The 21,868-nt window shown below is 34.9% G+C and overlaps 2 protein-coding genes across 3 annotated transcripts in view; one reads left to right on the top strand and one right to left on the bottom strand.

The window, feature by feature from the left end:
• Nucleotides 1-17,642, bottom strand: part of LOC134839436 (cytochrome P450 4V2-like) — a 34,946-nt gene extending 17,304 nt beyond the window's left edge. For both annotated transcript variants that reach the window (XM_063854984.1, XM_063854983.1), the window contains exons 1-6: nt 17,185-17,642; nt 16,709-16,940; nt 13,185-13,378; nt 12,635-12,729; nt 9,792-9,934; nt 8,469-8,608 (exon numbers count right to left, since the gene is read on the bottom strand). In XM_063854984.1, the coding sequence (XP_063711054.1) occupies nt 8,469-8,608; nt 9,792-9,934; nt 12,635-12,729; nt 13,185-13,378; nt 16,709-16,940; nt 17,185-17,317 (937 nt within the window). In that variant the 5' untranslated portion in view covers nt 17,318-17,642. The remainder of the gene's footprint in view (nt 1-8,468; nt 8,609-9,791; nt 9,935-12,634; nt 12,730-13,184; nt 13,379-16,708; nt 16,941-17,184) is intronic.
• The window catches only part of LOC134838866 (ATP synthase subunit alpha, mitochondrial-like), a 494,565-nt gene that overhangs the window by 249,665 nt on the left and 223,032 nt on the right, over nt 1-21,868 (top strand). The gene's annotated exons all lie outside the window — the stretch shown is intronic.

The following is a 21,868-nucleotide window of genomic DNA, read 5'->3' as shown; positions in this document are numbered from 1 at the left end:
ACCATACCCCGGATCATTTGACAAACAAAAATAAAGAAAAAGACGACCTCCCAGTCACCATAAAAATTGCCCCCATCAATTTTTTACAAAACTCAACCCACTTGTCAAAAAACTAATAAATAATCCGACCACACTAGAAAATCGCCTCAAACAGCAAAAAATATTCGACCAATAGATCATTTCTTAAATGCTCTTCTCTCAATCAGTTACTCAAATACTCATAAATCTTAAACATTTTTTTACAATACTTGAAACCTTTATAATATTTCTTTTTGATATACTTGAATCTTTTCTAATAATCCTAATCATTTTTTGTAACATTTTTTTAATTTTCTACACTATACTCGAACTATTCCTCCAACTTTCCAAAACCCTTGATTACATCCACAGGTACGAGTCATATAACTTGTCTAAATGATACGAACAATTTTCAGTAAACCGATATTTTTTTTGTTTGTAATTTTCATAACATTTTTATCATCCCTCATTTTGACAATATGTAAATGTATAAAGAAAGCAATCTTCACATTTGCCCTAGCAACAATCCTTCTAATTCTTTTTTTGGAAGAATACTATAATAAACATAAACCTTCCCACTAAAGTAACAATTCAAAAATCCATCAAAAATTGCTACCCAACAGTCACAGAATCAGTCTTCACCGACATCATCCCAAGATAACCAAACACCACCTTCAACTACTCAAAATCCTCAAACATCTACACGAATTTCTTTTCAAGACAATCCATACACTTTTGAAGAACGACATGCTCGTTTATCAGAACCACTAGAACCAGTTCAACGACAAGCACCTTTAAGCGAACCAACATATAACCTATACCCAACACTACCACAAGAACTAAGTAGAATAAGAAATTCTAGTCAAAACCAAAATACAGTCGAAATAAATAGACAAATTATACATCCTCGACGAAACAGAAATCTTCAAACTCCCCGAGTTCATTTTGATATACCTCAATCCCCATCACAAAACACTCCAGAAAACCCCATTGGTATATTACCAGAAACCCCTACGCTTCTTTCACAACGTAGCACCTCAAGCCTACCATCAGATTACTTAGGTTCAACACCAACATCTGAGCAAATACGTGAAAATCCTTTCAACCCCACAAACCAAACATCACGATTTCCATATTGGACTACACATTCATTTACACAAGGTGAACCAAATTTAGTCAATGACCCCATAGATATTTCTACGGATACAACAACATCCTCATCACTACCAGAAACATTATCACTACCATCAACACCATCAATAAGCCAGATTTCACCACCACCTTTTAACTTAAATTTTCCAAATAATCTCGACGCCAGATATCGAGAACAATCATCAATAAATATTCCTTTAAGACTAGATTGGAATACATTTACAGCACCTCCACCACTATTTGGACAACATCAAGAAAGTAACCGCCTTCATAACTGGGCACTTAATAGATTACAATATCGCCAAGATATTCACAACGATATCCGTGATCACAATATTCAAATACTCCAACAAAACAGTTTACAATTAAAGTTTGAAATCACAGTTAAGTTAAATAATATTACCCAACATCCCTACCCATTAAATCCACCTAACATAACAGCTCAATCACTACCACCACCGTTTATAACTACTGAAGTAATATACAAATACGACAGATATACCAAAAACACAATTGGCTACATTACATTTTATAATCCATACTCAGGATTATCATACACATGTATATTCTAAAATTATTAATTTTTCTCCAACTCCTTTTTCTAGTAATCTCAAATCAAAACATAAACCCTTCCCCTCGTACAGGACCACAAGATTTATTAGTAACACATTACGATTGTGAAGAAAATGAACAAAAAACACTACATAAATATGCAATAAATCAAGTATCACAATGTGAAACAGAACCACAAGCTATAGAAACCACAGATGTAATAGCAACACTCTATTCAAAAGCCCGAGCAACAACAGTTACAGGTTATAAATTCACAGCAACATTTTCCGAAAAAAAAGTACATTGTTCACAAGTCTCGAACGGAAACAAAAACCGACTTGACCATGAATCATTCTATCAAAGTAATATAGAACGTCTTTTACATCTCAATCCCGACGATTGTAAAAATGAATTACTTAGACTAAACATCACACGAAATAAAAACTCCCAAAGAAAGTTAGTTAACTTTCAAGTTTTTTCAGACTCTGTACATCAATCACAACTTGAAAGACACCAAGGACATATAAAACTAGACGAAAAATACCCATATAACGGCGCACACGGACGATTAACCTATGACCTACACGATAAACATTGGATACCACACATTGGTATAAATAACCCATCAAACTGCAAAGCAGACACAAAAAATAAAGGATACCAAGAAATAATGTTTTTCGATTGGAAAATACAACTCGAAAAAATACAACTAACACGAGATTTATCAGATAATACAATGATCTATCAAGGAATCCGATTACCTTGTAAAAATGATCAAGGTTATTGCGACCCTACAACGAGAACACAAGCAACAATTGTTTGGTTCCCCGAAGATACATGTACAACATTTCAAGTAGCAAGAATACACGCTCGTATGATAAAATTTCACGAAAAATACTTTATACAATCAGTTCCATATGAACAAGTACATCCATCACGAAAACAAAGTACTAATTTTAGAAACATACACAATATAGAAAATAAATTGACACGTTTTCAAATATATCAAGAAACAGAACTTGCATGTAAATATAGAAATCCACTCCATAAAACACAATACTCTGAAATATTAGTTGAATACGAAAAAGGATTCGACATGACCACTGGAAAAATAAAAATTGACCCATATGCCACAGGTCATCCTCCAAACGAAGGAACATCCTATATACCAGTTAATTTTGAAAAAAGCAACGGACAACCTGGTGGACATCTAAAACCCCATGACACCAGAAGCACACGCTTACAAGAATTATCACTAATGAATACTACATATTTCGGTAATATCCACTATGATATTCATTTAGATATGAAACTAGATTATACAATTAACCGAATTTTTCAAGAAATGTCACTCTCCGAATTAGAAACACTACACCAACTATGCGAATTAGAACGAACACAAATATTACAATCACTTGCACTAGCAGTATTAAAAATACCCTATGCAGGATACTTATTATCTGGAAATAGATCAAATTTTTTAGACTATGAAGGAAACATCTTATGGTTTTATACTTGTACTAAAAAAGTATCACCACTATACGTTTTTGAAGATAAACGATGTTATAAAAGAATCCCTATCTTTTATAAGAATAAAGTACATTTCGTGGATACACTTTCACGAAGAACCTATTTCTGGGATACCGCAGTCCCATGTGGATCAGAAAACAGCCACAATGTAGTACAACTAAACCCTGATGAAAATAAATATTATCTTCTCACTCCATATCCCACATTAATGCAATCACTCAAAAAATTTTCACCAGAAAGCATTCGCGCTATTGCTCGAAACCCAAATATAGACTTACAATCAATAGGAATCTTTTCAAAATCAGATATTCAACATCACATTAGAACACAACAATTCCAAGAATTATTAACACAAATGGACACTATACAAAGACAATCAATAGACCAAAATTTACGCAAACTTGCAGAAACCGCAGGATTTGCCGATATCTACACGCAAGACTATAGCGGATATTTTAAAGACATTAAAGATTATATATATCTAAACGGTGAAAAATACCGTCCCCAAGATATATCACCAATTAACATTTTTAGCTTTGTTACACTCAAAAATGAGATCCTCGATTTTCTAGGATGGCCCTACTACATCTTAGAAAAATTGACTATTTTATACGCAATGTTTAACTTTATTGGATTTCTTTTCTCACTTTTAAAAGGAATCTACAACACATGTGCTATACACACACAAGTAAACAGACAAGCAAGCGTAGCACGCATACTCTTTGCAGGATTTTTTGGAATCTTTTCTACATCTATAAACAAAATTCTTTTAGACGCACAAATAAAAGAATATAACACAAAAATAGCAACACGACAAAATACATACGACGAAGAACATAACAATGTAGACATAACGCCAACGGCACCACAATTACCAGCCCTACCAAATAACCATCCACTATCCCTAGTCCCACGAAATTTTCGAAATTTAGCCATCACACATAATCCAAATTTTCGACTCACCACATCACAAAGTCCCATCCAACATATAATGACACACCAGTCACAAGATGATAATACTTATGAACAAATTATTGAACAACCCCATACCACCGCTTTTCAGTCTCAAAATAATCATTTTTTTAGCCCACGATGAGCCGCCAACTTGGATCACTACACCGATCAAATTCCCACCCAACCAATCTTACCTCTCCAATCCCAATAATACCACTTTTTGCTTTTCCGCCACCCGATTTTTCACCTAGTAATGTAACATCAGGCATGAATTCCGACACTAATTCACACATCTCAGTTTTATATTTCATCTCACAACTCAATAACCCGAATATTGAAACCCCCGATGAATTTGCCGACTCAGAACCATCCCCATCCAATAATTTTCATAACTCTTCTAATTTTTCTCAACCCCCTTTTCAACCCATATTATCCAATAACCCTGACCCAATCACTCCCACACCCTCTTATGCTTCCCAGGTTACCCCAACCTACTCCTCATACCATTCTGACCAATCATCTCATTCTCCAGACACCCCCCGAATCTCCCCAGAGCTAGATAATTTTATTACCCTTCAACAACAACCCTACCACCTTAATACCCCAACCATAAACCAAATCTCCTCCACAATAAATTCATCCAACCCCCCTACCCCTACACCCTCTTCAAATTATACTGAATCATTAGCACCATCATCCACATCAACTGAATCTTCACTCAACACTAATAGAGCTTACCGCACTTTTAAAAGAAAGTTCCCCAACCATCCTTTCCCAGCAAAACCAGGAACAGCCCGTGAATACATCAACCACCCCAAGCATACTAACACAAAAGAATTTTTAGCCATCACCTTACCCTCATTCCCACAATACACCTTAAACACCCCCCACGACACTAACGAAACACGCAACTTTGTAGATGAATACGTTTTAATGCCCACTCTCTCTTGGACCTCATATTATCATTTTACTAACACTCTTTGCTTACCTTTATCTAACACTCACATCGATATAGAGCGAAATACGGACATGCTATATCGACTCACTACACCACTAACCGCTAGACAATTTACTTACGTTGGATATAAAAAATCACTAAAAACACACACTGCACCTAGAGCTAACGAATATACACTCGAATACTATGATCACAACATCATCAGAGCTAACCAAGATCAATTCTTAGACGACGATCGCTTCGCTAATCCACAAATTACCGAGAAATTTTTCATCAAGACACCATATATATTTACACTAAACATCTTCGACCGAAAGTTTGATCACATTATTTCAGAAGCACTAACAGACACACAAGCATACGAAAGTTTTAAAGAACGCTTCCAAATATTTTCACTAACCTTTCATTTCCTTGCACCACACGAAAGAGATTTACACTGCTCACACGATATTATGTTGCGCACTAAACAAACCCACACATATAGTTATTATCGCTTCATCCAAAATCACTTTGACCTACACACACCCTCTAGACAACCACACCATCGTTTTCAATTCATTAATTCCAAATACACTTCACCATTTTTCCTAAATTTCACATATTGTATTAAAGACACTAACCTCCATGGTATTCTTCGTAATTATGACCCCATAACCCAAATGTACATCTTCTGTCCCATCACCAAGACCTTCAACGCCGAAGAATCCCGACCCTTCCTTATCCCGCACGAGTTTGTACAACCTATAGAAATCCCAATTTTAGAATTCATCCACAACACTAAATTCAATCACAAATTATATAATCTAATCCAAAACACACCTTATGAGTTTGCAGTTGGCACTGAAGAACTAACCACTATTAAGGCACTTCAATTGCTTTGGCCACTGCTTCAGACTAAAAATATCATCCGCATCTTAGCTAAACTACTAACAACTTCAGAACTAATTCACGACATCTTCCCCCACGGTTTTTTCCCCGACGACTAACAGGTAAGTATGAATTAAATGAATATAACTAACTAATTGAAATATTAAAAAACTCACCATACTTTATCCATGTTTTCCTTAGATTTTTAGCCTTCATCCGACGATCACCTACAAAAACCACAAAAAACAAATAAAGATCGCAAATTTCATCAAACAGACTTCAACAATTCTATTAATCTCTTACACTTATAAATTTATAAATTTAATACCAATGCAGTAAATTCATTTCTAAAATTTTCCCCACAAGCAGTAAATCTAATTATAATGAAAATTTGTAACTTAAAATTCCCCCATAACTAGCAGTAAATTTCCAAATTCTATGCAGTAAATTAATAAAATGCAATTGCAGTACTAACCTTTTGATATTTTCATTCATTCGCACAGAAATTCTATCCACACTCGCACAGCTCGCCCACGAAGAATTGTTTAAAAATAATGAATTTCAGTTTCAAGTTTTCACACTCAACAACTCTAACATATAATAACATGTTTCAAACTTTCCTTTAACCCGGTTGGAAAGGAATCATATATTAAACAAAACTAACCAACGCAGCTTACTAAATACCACAAATCATAGAATAACAGCATGACTAAGAAAAGGAAACCAACGGTACCCAAACCGGATTAACCCAGTTTAAAACTGGATAATTTATTCTTTTGAAGACTATTATAAAGTCTAAGAAAGAAATAATAAAACACAAAAAAGTCGAAAGACAAACCCATACCACGAACAATTTACTTTTTGGAAAAAGGACATAACCAACAAGACATAAGAAAAACCACAACAAACCCAACATAAAACGTTGTCACATAACAGGACCCCTCACAAAAACCGCATGAAATCATACTCCCATTCCTGGCCTAACCCACCAGGAAGGACGTCCTGAGCATGCTCTATAGCCGGCCTAACCCACCGCGCTACATCCACGCTTTGTGACCACACCTCTATTTTTAATAAGAGCTACTCAAGTGTGAGTAACTCTTCAAAATAACCGAACTAAAACAAAAAGCTTTTGTGAAAACAACTAACTAAAATCATAATAAAAAAATATTAAACTAATAAATGTTTTATAAAATGTAAATTACATTATGCAATACATAGATCAGAATACAACACCAAGGACGAACATCTAAAGACAAAACGACCCCACTACACTCGAGAGAGAATGACCAACCACAATCGATATGCCACTCACAATCACAACTCAAAGGATTTAGAGTACGACTTGACTTCGCAGAAAAGGACTTCATTGAACTAGACCAATGACCACCTCGATGTTCAAGTATACGTACAGATCCGAGTAACCAGGCATCCCCTCCACGCACAATCTCCACGCCATTCCCAAACTAGATCAGACACAAAAGAAGTTCTCCACGCAGAACAGAAAAACCTGACATAGCCAACCATTCTGAAATCAGATTTGAGTTTGTTGCGAAGACTTAGTCGTTGTCACTAGAAGACACAACGTCTTATGTCTCTAACTCCAGCTTCCTGGAACTTCTTTAACAAAAAGGAAACAGAAGAAATAAGATGTTCGCCAAACACCAACTTCCATCATCCATCCTTCGAATTGCAGAAGAACTATTCTAAAAAACTCTGTAAAACCCGGATGGGTGGAACCTGATCTAAACTACATTTTATGATTGGATAAATTAGATATTTTACCAATGTAAAGTATTTAATATTAACCAATCATGATCCATCTAACTAACAACCCACTTATTTGTAAGTGCTGAAGTTACTTGTAATTTCAGCACCAGAGAGATTTGAATTTAACTTAGAAATTAGTTGGACTCTCCCGAGCACTTCAGCAGCCGCAATAAACCAGTATACCCTAGATCTATTGAGCCTAGCAGAGACTAGTTAAACAACCTGAGACTAGATAGTATAAGAGTAAGATTAGGATCGGTATTAGACTAAGAAGTTGCACGAATCTATCCGGCCGAAAATAAGATAGCGTGACGAGCAGACGGTGTACCCTATCCGAAATTACTCTATGAGTTATACACTCCAGTCATAACTCACTATTTAAATTTTTAATAGTCAAGGTACAAATGAAACTGAAATTTTAAACCCTCAGGTAGACATTCATAGTGAAATAATCAAAAATTTGAAATAGAATTGTTGAGAGAATTTTCTTTTGGCTTTCTTCCATATTTTAACTTTGTGTGAAAATCAATCAACTCAAAGTTTCGACAAAATTATACAAAACTGTTTGATACATTTCAGCTCTACAAAAACATCAAAATGTGCTTAACTGAATGAATAGTCCAAAATATCCACGATTAAAGTGTAAGTTGTAAAGTATTGATCACACCTTCGAACATAAAAGTGTCCACCTCTTCCCGGATGTCGACAAAAGAGAGTCCGTGCTCCTGTTTGGCAATCAGAAGCAGATCCAGAAAAGACCTCCTCTTCTCTTTAACTTCGTCCAGTTGGTCCTTAATTTCGGCCCACCTGTTTCACAAAAAAAATAATTGTTTGAAAATTTTCTGTTTTTGGTAATGCGTGAGCTTAAAGCTTTATTGACTTTTTCCACGTTTTCGGGAATTTTCTGTATAATAAAAAAAAATTTTGCGGTGTTTTCTATCAAAAAAATATGCAGTTTTTGCGATAACATTGTTCAACTCTCAAACAAAATAACACGATTTTTTGTTTAGTTGCATTCTGCATTCATTTGATATTTAACTTATAAGCAGTAGCGTGCCTAAGAGGGGGGAGGGCGACCCCCCTCAATTCTGGTTGCCAAGTTTTTCCAAAAGATTCTCCCTTTCGTTCGGCGCCAATATTAAATATTAAATTTGAGAGGGGACGCGCACTGAAAAAACGCCATTTTTGGTCAAATCAGCTGTAGTTTTTAAAATTTCATTTTTTTGAGTCTATTATCTATTAAAAATTAGAAACAAGGATAGCCAGTTACTTTGCAAGTAGAACAGAATAATCCGACCATAGTCTTCAAAAAACTACAAGAATTTTTTTTCAATTTAGCGTAGGTGGTTCTGCGTGGTGTGATAAAAAGATCTGACGTAAGTCTACAGTTTAGGCATATTCGCAAGTCATGGTAACATAGACAAACTTGGACGACATATTTTGAAGAAAATGACTAGAAAAACAAACAAAATCAAAAAACTAATTTTTAAAAAGTCAAATTTTTTTTTCAATTTTTTGTGCACTTTTTTTCAAAATTTAGTGGGAGTTTTTGATTCCAAAACTGTCATTAAAAATCTCCGAAATTAATTTACTCGAACAAAATTAAAATTAAGCATAGATTAGCTATTGTAAGCTTTTAAGCAATTAAAATAAGCTATTGTAAGCCTTTTAATCGCTTGAAATAAGACGAAAAATCAATTTAAGACGAAAAAATTCGAACACCGTTTTTTTTTACACTTTTCTTCGAAAGAAAAATTATTTAGAGTTTTTTAATGTCGTTAGAATCACGACTAAAACAGCTTTAATCTGATATATCACTCAATTCTCTCCGATGGTTTTTTGTGGCAGCTAATTTTGCGCGGAACACAAAAAAAAAGAAAAAGAACTAAAACACACGAATACAAAGTTCCTCCCCATTTTTCAAATGGTCGGAACAAAAATCATTTTTGGTATTTTCATAAAACAGTTCTTTGTAAAATGCATTATCTACCTGGTCGTGATCACATTAGTTGTGAATGTGTGAAGAGCTGCCACTGTGCGATTGAACTTGCGCCCTACTGGGGTCAGGTAGTTGTAGATGACGTCATTCCAAAGGAGGGGGTTCTTGAAGCGGTCCATCATCATCTCGGTCACCTGATAAACTAATTTTTCCCGCAACATCTCAAAACTAAGAGAATAATGGATAAATTATGCCATAAAATTCAATATTGTTATAAAAAACTCCACACTTCCCCACCCCTATTCAGTTATTTTTACTAAACTGATTCCTCTGTAGTATTCGGGCGCGCACCTAGAATTTCTCGAGGGGGGGGGGGGGTCGGATTTTCAAAAAGAATTGAAAATTTTCACGACCTTTTTTTAGGTCGACCAAAGTGATTTTCTGAGCTCTGATTTGATTTTCTGAAAAATTCGACCAAAAAATCGCGTTCATACAGCGCGCTGCCCCCAAAATTAGTACGTGATGGCGCCAAAAGTGCCTTTAGAAAAATTTCAAGGTCAGTCATCCAAAAGTGGATATCTCAAAATAGTACAAAGGGGGGCAAAATTGGCCGATAACTTGACATCGAAAAAGCAGTTCTTTTGCGAGTCAGAGAACCGCGTCGAATATACGATGCATAGTTTAATTAACCACTGAGTTCAGCAATTTTAAGGGACCTCTCAAACCATCCCCCTTTCACCTTGTAACAAAATGCCACATCTAATAAGAACTAATTCAACGGTTAATTAAATGTGAGTTTTGAACCTATTAAAAAACCTCCCCCTTTTGCAAAAGGGACGAGTAAAAAAGATTTGTTCGTAAGTATCAAACGAAATGCTTTCAGTTTAGAAAGCTACGGTTTTTGGGAAGTTTTTGTGGTTTCTGAAGAGTTCAGTTCCTAGAAATGGTCATTTGCTAGAAATGGAGTCTTCAGTTACTATTAGAATCCAAATTAACCATCCTTCCGGCTCGATTTTTCAAATTTAAAACTAGTTTTTTTTTTGTTTTCTGATTTGTTTCAAACTCGTTTCGATAATTGCGGTCGCAAAGTCATTTTGCAAGAAGAACCACCAGAGCAGAAACACACGCTTTAGAACAAAATTCAAAGCAAAAATCCCATCGGGGTACTCCGCAGGACAAACCCGAACTTGAAGTTAATCTGGACGATTTCTTAGTCTTATCGGTAGATAGTGATAACGACAAAAAGTTATAAAAGATTGGATTGAAAAGGGAATTAGAACAGATTTCACGCATGAGAAAAATAGTTAAAAAAACACTTATGGTATCAATCGGATGTTTTAACCCTTTCGAAATTTCGATAAAGACTAGTTTTTTAGAACCACTAAAAACCGATCCCATGTCAATCATTGAGGCGATGGACTGTATAGGACGCACAAGGACACTGAACAAGTGTAGACGCTGGTGAACCGCGTTCAAGCAACTAGCCAAAATGCCGCTTAGAATACGATTCCAAAACTTGAACTCGGCCTTGGAAAGTCATATGAAAATTTTGAGCTTCTTTATCCATCCAAAAATTGCTTTGACTGCTTTTTTTAACTGGTTTTAAATTTTAGCTGTTTTCTAAATTTACTGATACCATTTTAGTCAGCCAGTTAAAATCAGTTCACTTCCAAGTGAGACTAGTTACTTTTAAGGTAATGCTATGAAAAACAGTTTTCATACCCCCTTGCTGCTAAAATTTAACTATTTTATTACTTTTTGGTGCTATTTTTGTTGCCCCATTGGGCGTTTTTCTTGGTTGGAAAGCAAAATAGTATTTTATTGAATATTTTATCCGCTTTACCGAAGTCACCTTTGTTTTCCAAAAACTGTTCAAAAGGAATGGGAAATATACGCTTTCTTATTTGTTTAAGCTTTTTTATTTGTTTAAGCGTCTTTCGATGTACCTGTCAAAAACGCATCGCCTTTGGATTCTCATGACTATGGTCTTTGTTCTTCTTTTTGAAACTAATCTTAACTCAACATCTCACTTTGAGTTCTACATCTTTGTTTAGCTTAGAATCTTCAACCTTATACCTAATTGTCTTTTAAACTATTCTTTGTTTAAAAGACTTCTAAAACTTAGTTAGTAGAAAACCTATTCCTTTTTGTACAGTTTAAACTAATCTTAGCTTAAAGTGTTCAAAAAGTATTGGGTTTTCTACTAACTGAATGTTAGTAGACTTTTAAACAAAGAATAGTTTAAAAGACAATTAGGTATAAGGTTGGAGATTCTAAAGCTAAGCTAAGATGTAATGCTCTAGGTAAATTGTTGAATTCTGTTTAGTTTCAATAAAAAGAAGGGTGAACATAATCATGAGAATCCTAAAGGCGATGCGTTTTTGGCACGTATATCGATTGACATTTTGTTTCATAAATTAAGCATGGAGGTTATTGCGTACATTTCAGTGTTTGGCAACTTTTAGGGATCTCTCAAACTATCCCCCGTTTTGTTACCTCATTACAAAATGCCACGTCTATTATGAATTAATTCAATGGTTAATTGTATGTGAATAATGTAACTAGAAAAGAACGTCCCCCTTTTGCAAAAGGAGGGGGGGGGGAGTTAAAAGGATTTTTTCGTAAGTATCAAACGAAATGACTTCAGTTTTGAAAGCTACCTTTTTGGGGTATTTTTCGTGGCTTCTGAAAAGTTGAGTTGCTAGAAATGGTCTCTTCAATGACTATAAGCATCCCAAGCAACCATCCTTCCGGCTTGAATATTTCAATTCAAAACTAGCTTTTCTGTTTTCAGATTCGTTTCATGAGCGTTTTTTAAAATTCCATTCAAGGCTAGCTTGTGTATACTTTCAGATTCTTGAACTGATTGTTGAAGAAAAAGAACCATAACATACTGTAGCTCTGTTGTCGACGTACTCGAGTGAGGCGGGGTTCCTCTTCAGGGATCCGAGATCCACTCCCATCGCAGCATCAGACACGATGTCCAGAGCTACAAAACACTCGCCATCAAAAAAAAAAACATCAACCATTACGAGACCTAACTGTGCACTGGATAGGCGCACAATTTTGTGTCTGTATGTTCCTGGATTCCAGAGACTTTAAGCATGTTAAAATTTTATCGGAACGCTCAGAGAAAACGAAAGAACGAAAGAAGACCAAAGAGAGCGTTCTTGTTGCGGAATCTGCTTACAATTTCACAAAATACACAGTTTGGCCTCATAATGCAGAAAAATCAACAAATAAAGCGTTTTTTCCTGATTATGGGTGAGGGAGTTATTATTCATTAATAATTATTGTATATTCGCAATTGTGAGATTTCATTTTGTCGTTAATGTACTGATTTTTACAGAATTGAAAATTAGAATCGAAAATTTAAATTGAATCTAAAGTGCAAACAATTTATTTAGTTTATTATAAGGCTATTTTAGTAGAATAAACACCTGCCTAGTAGACTCATAGTGTCCCATACATCCACAAACCCCCCCTCGTCCGCCTTTTCATTCAGCACTCCAATGGCCACTGAGCAGTGCTTCATCATGGTGGCTAGACTCCTGTCCAAAATGTCGAAATGGAATGCAGGAGTGAGCATTTTCCTCCTCGTCCTCCATTTCTCCCCATCACTAGTTAGAAGACCGGTCCTAAAATCAAGTTATCAAAAAAAACTTTCGAAAAAATTGAAGCTCCTGGAATAGAGGTGAATCGACTACTTGCTCTGGTCATTTTCAATGACAATTCAAAATAGACGCCTTGGCTTTTTATGCTGTTTTTATACCTATAAAATTAGTCTAAAATAAATTTCTATAATTAACTATAATTTATAAAAGCCAAATTAACATTAGACTTCACATGCAACAGTTTCAGCTATTGGAGTACATCGCTAAGGTATAACTCAGAAAATTGTTCAGAAAAGCCTCAAAAAAGTTATTTAATTATCAACATTCCATTTTATTTTAAGTACTCTTCAAACTATAATTTGAAGAGTACTTAAAATAAAAAAATTCTGTTGATAATTGAATAACTTTTTTGAGGCTTTTCTAAACAACTTTCTGAGTTAAGCTTTTCTGCGATGTACTCCAATTGGTAAAACTGTTGCATATGACGTCTAATGTTAATTTGTCTTCAATAAATTATAGAAATTTATTATAATTAATTTTATACTAATTTTATAGGTATAAAAACATCAGAAAAAGCATAAGCTTCGATTTTGAATTGCCATTGAAAATAGCCAGAACAACTAAACTATTCACCTCTATTCCAGGCAGGCGCGGATCTAGAAATTTCTCGAAGGGGGAGCGATCTTTCAAAAAAACTTTGAAAAATTTGTGGACTTTTTTTTAGGTCGACCAAATTGATTCTCTGAGCTCTCCCAAACCACTATAAAGACCCTAATTTGACCGCATTTTCTGCGCCGCAGGCAAGTTTTTGAAAAAAGCCAAAATAAGACGCTTTTAGGCACTCTTTGGAAAATTTCGACCAAAAAAATCTTGTGTTTTCGGCGCGCGCTCCCTCCTCGAAATTACCCGGGTTGACCTCCATAGACCAAAAAGGCTGCCTTGATCAATGTCTGGTGAATTAAAAATTCAAATTTTAGAAATAGTCGTCTTCGTTACTTTCGTTATATTATTTGTGTGAGACAAAATTAAAAGATTTCAGGCTGTTTCCAACGCATTTTTAATGCGAGACGGCCAAACCTTTGGTTAATACGTTTGAGTAATCAAGGTTTATGTCATTTGTGTTTGGTTAATTAAAATGTAAAAAATCAATTTTTTTGGTTTATGGAAAACTGCTAGTCATACAGTTTCCATACATGAAAAAATACTAATCATAGACCTTTCATGCAATTTTCTGTACTTATGGAATTGCATGAAAAGTATATCAGATCGATGCTTATAACTCCTCTTTCTTTTGTATGACATGTTTTTGTATGCCTTGCTCAATGTCTGGTAAATTAAAAATTCAAATTTTAGAAATAGTCGTCTTCGTTACTTTCGTTATAATATTTGTGTGAGACAGAATTAAAAGATTTCAGGCTGTTTCCAATGCATTTTTAATGCGAGACGGCCAAACCTTTGGTTAATACGTTTGAGTAAACAAGGTTTATGTCATTTGTGTTCGGTTAATTAAAATGTAAAAAATCATTATTTTTGGTTTATGGAAAACTGCTAGTCATACAGTTTCCATACATGAAAAAATACTAATCATAGACCTTTCATGCAATTTTCTGTACTTATGGAATTGCATGAAAAGTATATCAGATCGATGCTTATAACTCCTCTTTCTTTTGTATGACATGTTTTTGTATGCCTTGCTCAATGTCTGGTAAATTAAAAATTCAAATTTTAGAAATAGTCGTCTTCGTTACTTTCGTTATAATATTTGTGTGAGACAGAATTAAAAGATTTCAGGCTGTTTCCAATGCATTTTTAATGCGAGACGGCCAAACCTTTGGTTAATACGTTTGAGTAAACAAGGTTTATGTCATTTGTGTTCGGTTAATTAAAATGTAAAAAATCATTATTTTTGGTTTATGGAAAACTGCTAGTCATACAATTTCCATACATGAAAAAATACGAATCATAGATCTTTCATGCAATTTTCTGTACTTATGGAATTGCATGAAAAGTATATCAGATCGATGCTTATAACTCCTCTTTCTTTTGTATGACATGTTTTTGTATGCCTTGCTCAATGTCTGGTAAATTAAAAATTCAAATTTTAGAAATAGTCGTCTTCGTTACTTTCGTTATAATATTTGTGTGAGACAGAATTAAAAGATTTCAGGCTGTTTCCAATGCATTTTTAATGCGAGACGGCCAAACCTTTGGTTAATACGTTTGAGTAAACAAGGTTTATGTCATTTGTGTTCGGTTAATTAAAATGTAAAAAATCATTATTTTTGGTTTATGGAAAACTGCTAGTCATACAATTTCCATACATGAAAAAATACGAATCATAGATCTTTCATGCAATTTTCTGTACTTATGGAATTGCATGAAAAGTATATCAGATCGATGCTTATAACTCCTCTTTCTTTTGTATGACATGTTTTTGTATGCCTTGCTCAATGTCTGGTAAATTAAAAATTCAAATTTTAGAAATAGTCGTCTTCGTTACTTTCGTTATAATATTTGTGTGAGACAGAATTAAAAGATTTCAGGCTGTTTCCAATGCATTTTTAATGCGAGACGGCCAAACCTTTGGTTAATACGTTTGAGTAAACAAGGTTTATGTCATTTGTGTTCGGTTAATTAAAATGTAAAAAATCATTATTTTTGGTTTATGGAAAACTGCTAGTCATACAATTTCCATACATGAAAAAATACGAATCATAGATCTTTCATGCAATTTTCTGTACTTATGGAATTGCATGAAAAGTGTATGATTAGCATTTTTCTTTATATGAAAATTGTATGACTAGCATTTTTGGTCAACCAGCGTAGTATAGTTTGGCGCCAAAGGCACCTATAGAAAATTTTTAAGGTCAGTCGGCCAAGAATGAATATCTCAAAATAGCACAAAGGGAGGACCTTTTGGGTCAACAGGGGGTCGAATCCCTAAAAGAGGGAGGGCGTTCACAACCCCACTTCTCCCCCCGCCCACGAGCTTCGAACTTTTCGAAAGTTTTTTTTTAAACCTTTAGCACTGTTTGAATTATGCTTAGATTTATGAGGCTTAATTTTTATTTTTTTTAGAAATCAAGAAAATAAAAAATGAGTGTTTCGCAAAAGTTTTCGATTTTATTCCATTCAATTGAAGCTGATTGGTGCACAAAAAAAATAGTCAAAAAAAGTTCCCCAATTAGTTCAAAAATAAATAGATGAATATTTTTCGAAGCTCAGAACAATTTTCGATTCGGGTTGTCCAATCACACCTACAGAACAAACTATTCTTTTTATGGTGTGAATCGATCCTTTATACGAATGGAGTTTTTAAAAAACCGGCTACTAGCTTTAAATCCGAAGACTTACCCTAGCCACGGATGAAACATGTAGTATGTTGTCGCTTTTTCAGAGTGCTTTGATCCCTTGAACACAACACCTGCATGGTTCGCTTTTCCCAGAAACAGAAATGGCTCGGGGCCTAGGAACAGGTAGCAGAGACCCTGGAAGTCTACGGCTAGACGCGTGAAAAAGTTCACCAGGTACTTTTGATCACGTGGTACTTGAGTAAGGTTTCCAATGAGGGGCTTTGTGTCGAGACCTAAACAACAAAAATTTCTGTTTAACCACAAAGATTTAGCACGAAAAACTTATAAAAAGTATTTGAAAGAAGAAAAAGAAAATTTACTCGCCTGTAGAAAAGTTTTTTGATCTCCAAAAAATTATTAGAATTTTTACATAAGTCAATTTTATTACTATCAGATCGAAGCAAATAAAACTGGACAAAAAAAATGGCCAAAAATGGACAAAAGGGCCAAAACGGACAAAAAAATCAGCGACTTCACCTGGTAATTTAGCTGCGGCGCTTCTGATTCCACGCTTATGAGCTGAGTAGTGAAAGTTGTAAAAAACGAATGCCATCCATAGTGCAAACGCGGTCGAAATTAGCCCAAAAGTGGCGAAAAGGTAGAAAAGCATTTGTATTTTGAGGTGTTTGAATCTTTCTCGTAAATTTTAAATTGTAAAATTTGAACGTACGCACAGACGTTAATCTCGTTTTTGTTGATAATTTAAGATTGATACTTGAGTCCAATGAGAAGTATAGACAAGTGAAGTGAATTTTAAGTGAAGTTTCAATAATTTGCTTATCAAATAACTAGGTAAAGTTTGCAAAGGTGATTTCATGCAAAACGTATACAATATTGCTTCTACACGATTATTTGCTCATTTTGGATGGCTTAATTTGATGTTAACTCGAGATAATTTGAAACTAATTTGAAAAGTAGTGACCCAAATAAAAAAATATGGTGACTAAAAGAACAAGGGTTTTCATGCGTTTTTTTTTCAATCATCATTCAAAACTCAGATTGTTAAGACCATTTATCCACAGGCAGGGGCGGATTTAAAGGTTCACCAACCAAAGGTTCACCAACCCCCTAACCAACCAAAAGGTCTAACGAAATTTTTCTAAGGGCGCCTTTTGAGCCAATATATACTAATTTTGAAGGGGAGCGCGCGCCAAAGAAGCATGTTAATATGAAATCCCTTGAGCGCCCTAGTCTCCAGAAACTGTAAAAATATCGGAATTCAAACGATAGAATTAAAGAGCATTTTTTCGGCAAAATAACTTTGCAATGCATGAATATAACAATTTTCAAACATATAATTAGTAGCAAAAAGTTCGGACAGACAGAATTAATTAAAATGAGCAATCAGTGCTTTTCGACGCTTTTTTGCATGCAAAATCTGAAGCCCAACAACCTTGAATTTTTTGTCAGGCCAAATTCAAAATGCGAGATCGTCGATTATCCGATGATTATGCTAGCCTAATTTTTAAATACTGCTATGAGCATCCAGATTTTACTATAAAACATTTCGACGCTTCGGATGCAATTGCCCGCCGTGGTTATAGGTTTTGAGCGAAACTCGGATCTACTTAACAATCCCTCTATTGTATCTACCAAAGAATCTCCACCCCTGTAATTGAAAACAGTAATTTCGCACAAGAGCATTGTATGTAAATTCGGATTTCGCTGCATTCTTATTGGTCGACAGTTTGCTGCAAGTAACCTTAGTAACGATCTACTCCCATTTCTTGAAATGGGGATTAATAAGTAGATCCCGTAGTTCTGCTTTCTGAACTTTCGACGTTATGTTTATTTCAGTTTTAATTTTCGTTGATCTCTAGACAGTTGCTCTTTTTAATTAATTCTGTCTGTCCGAACTTTTTGCAACTCTCTATACTTTTTATAATCGAAACATCGGACATAATCGTCTTAATAACTCGAAACACGCTGTCAAATGGCCAGTATTTGTCCTTGAGACAAATTGCTCTTTTGACGGTCAGCCTTAATCAATTAGAGCGAAAAAAATGTTTAAAAGGTCTACATGTTTAAAGGTAGGGGTATGGGCTGATTCAAACCAACGCCACCTGACAAGTGTGTTTAGTCGGCGGTACGTTAGCTTAGGCCGCTCGGCCATTAAAACTTATGTGTCGTCGATGTAACTTTAAGTTTATATGCATCTATACTCTCGTTTTATTTGCCTTGCAATAACCCTCAAGCATACGAGCACGGATCATGGTTGGCCTCGAACATCCGATCTTCTGGTTGCGAGGCGGAGACACAAACACTACACCACCGCTACCTTTGTTGGTACACCTCCCCAATTTTATATATCAGTTTGAGATTCTATACTACTTTTTGAAACGAGGGGCGGATTTAAGAGACCGGGAGCTTGGATGCCCCTTTTCACGAATTAAACTCCCTGACCACCCAATGCGTTCCTTTCAGTTTATTTTTTAAAATTCAATTTCTGACCAACCAACCACAAAAACCTGACAGAGCAATTTTATCTAATCAATTTTGATGAAATTGAGTCACTTCAAAGAGTTTGACCACACTCATAATATTCAACAGAGTTTTTTTGTAGCTTACCTTTGCTGAAAGAATTTTAAAGGGCACGTTTTTAAGAAAGCTGGTGGTGTGCGATAAAAAAATTCCGAGGGGATGAGCGAGAATAACTTGCTATGCAAATAAGTACTTCTATCTCATTAAGATGCCAAAGTGTGATAGACGCTCTAGATAGACGCAAATTTTTGTGTCTGTATGTTCCCAGATTCCAGAGACAGGTCTTTAAGATGTTCCAAAATGTTGGATCCTCTCACAAAAATTTTTTGGATTCCGCGCACAAATACTTGTAACGTAAATTTTGTCGGCACATTAGTTTTTTCGCGGATTCATCAACGAGCAAATATAGGTAATTGTTCCGGATTCCGCAAAAGTAAAAGGACTCCGCAAATTTAAGTTGATTCCGTAACTTTATGCGAATTCCACTGATAAGTTGCTGATTCCACTTACAAGTTACAGAAGCCGCTTCCAGTTGGCGGATTCTGATTACGTTTGCGGATTCCAATCACAGTTACGGTTTCCACGATTGCTCAATTTTACTAAACACATTTATTATTATTTTTTTTTGTGGATTCCACAAACTTTTCCGGCTTGCGCAAGTTTTGTTGCGGATTCCACAAAATTTATTGAGGATTCCGGAAAGTTGCTTACTTTTGGAGCGTTTGTGAGCAATACAGTGTCTTAGCTATTTGTCCGTGGAGTGGTCTGTTTGTGGATTTCGCAAAATGTAAGGGTAATCCGCAAAATGTAAATGGAATCCGCAAATTTATGTGGAATGCGCAAATAAAATGCGGATTCCACTTACAATTTGCGGTTTCCACTTACAATTTGCGGATTCCACTTTCAATTTGCGGATTCCGCTGACAGTTGCGGATTCCGCAACAGCTCAATGTAACAATACACATGTTTGTGGATTCCACAAATTGTTCTGGATTCCACAAATACAGTTCCGAATTCCGCAAGTTTGCCTATTTTGTAGCGATTTTGAGTGTTACAAAGTTTTATGTATTTGTTTGTGCAATCCAAAACTGCAAAGAAGTTCAAAGAAAAATAGCAATTCGGCGGATTCCGCAAAAATTCTGTTTCTGGCCTGTTGCGGAACCCGCTTACAATTCACAAGATGCGCAGTTTTGCCTCGTAATGCTGTTTTAAATTTTTTTTTCATTGCCTTTTTCTCGAGGAAAAATTGCAAACAACACTGCCATTTTCGCGAGAAAATTTTGAAGGCTCCTTGATAATTCGAACTCAATTGATCATTTTTTTTTGTGATAGAGTCAGCCTTTTACAACTTTGTCTTGATGGATGAGCTTAGCTAATTGAACGAAAAAAAATTTTGCAGTTAATTGAACGAAAAAAACGAAATAGTTTTGCTCATTCTGGTTGTTATTACGACATCCCATTAGTTACAATGAGGTAAAGTGGATGTTTTTGTGTCCTTGTTTTGTTCAATTGTTTTTAAGTGATAAAAAGTTGAAAGAAATCCGGGAAAAAAATTTGAAATTGAATCTGCAAAACTCAAAAGTTTGTTTGTTGACTTATAAATAGAGCCCAATTCAGGTTAAGGTTATTTAAAAAGCCAGATTTACTGATTTTTACAAATTATATTGTTTGACTGCATATGCTTAGTTCTAAAACTATAAAGTTATCTCAACTCTGACCCTTTTTTTAGACCACAAAGAAAACACAAAAACCTTTACTAAATTCTATAAATGTGAGATTTTTTGCTTCATATTAAAAAATTCGCCTTTCCAAAAAAACCAATCCAGTTCAATTCAAAACTTTCCAACAAAACGCGTTTTCTAATACATTTCTTAGAAAGGTATTTTAAATAAACGCCAAAAACTAAAGAAATAGATCTGGATAATTGTGATGGTTTTCAATTTTCTCATTTTTGGTTCATGTAAACAGGTAGAACAAAACTGGGAAAAAAAAGTTGATTCCAAGAAACTGTTATTTTGCCTTAAATAGTGGTCTTTTTGTTCACAAAAAAATTCAAAAAAGTTTAAATCAATAAAATAATGAAGTTGTCCAATCCAGAAAGTTCGAAATTTCAATTTTTTGTTGACTCATGCTTTTGAATAAGCAAACTGAATTTTCTGACAACCCGGCAATTTAATAACTAGTCACGAGATGAAGCTAGTTTTCATTCAAAAAGTCAGAAAACGTTTTGAACATGAAATTGCAGCCAGTTTTTAAATTGTAACCATTTAACTGATTTTCTGAAGGATGTTTTGCTTACATCGTGGAGGAAAAACAAAAAAAGTGCTTTCATTTAGAATGGTATTACTTGATAAATGTGTTACTAGTTGAAAGGCGAAAGAAGAAACTAGGAAATTGACTGCTAAAATGAAGCGACGCTGTAATTGGTATGAATACTTTCCAAATGACATAATTTTTTATTTGTAGAAAATCACGCAACACAATTAAATTTTTTCAATCAATTTTTTCTTTACAAGCATTATACTAAGTGCCCAGATCGTCAAAATTGCTGCTTATAAAAATCTCAAACATGGCCAATACTTTTTAAACATCTAGTAAAATGCAGGAAAATTATATGACTAGCCTTCTTCCATAAAGAGGTCGAGACGCATGCAATCTTCCCGGGTTGAGGTCCTAAACT

The sequence above is a fragment of the Symsagittifera roscoffensis genome, chromosome 2, assembly GCF_963678635.1.
Source record: "Symsagittifera roscoffensis chromosome 2, txSymRosc1.1, whole genome shotgun sequence".
Lineage (NCBI taxonomy): Eukaryota > Metazoa > Xenacoelomorpha > Acoela > Convolutidae > Symsagittifera > Symsagittifera roscoffensis.
Note: the sequence above shows the minus strand (reverse complement) of the source record. Positions and strands in the feature narration are given on the sequence as shown.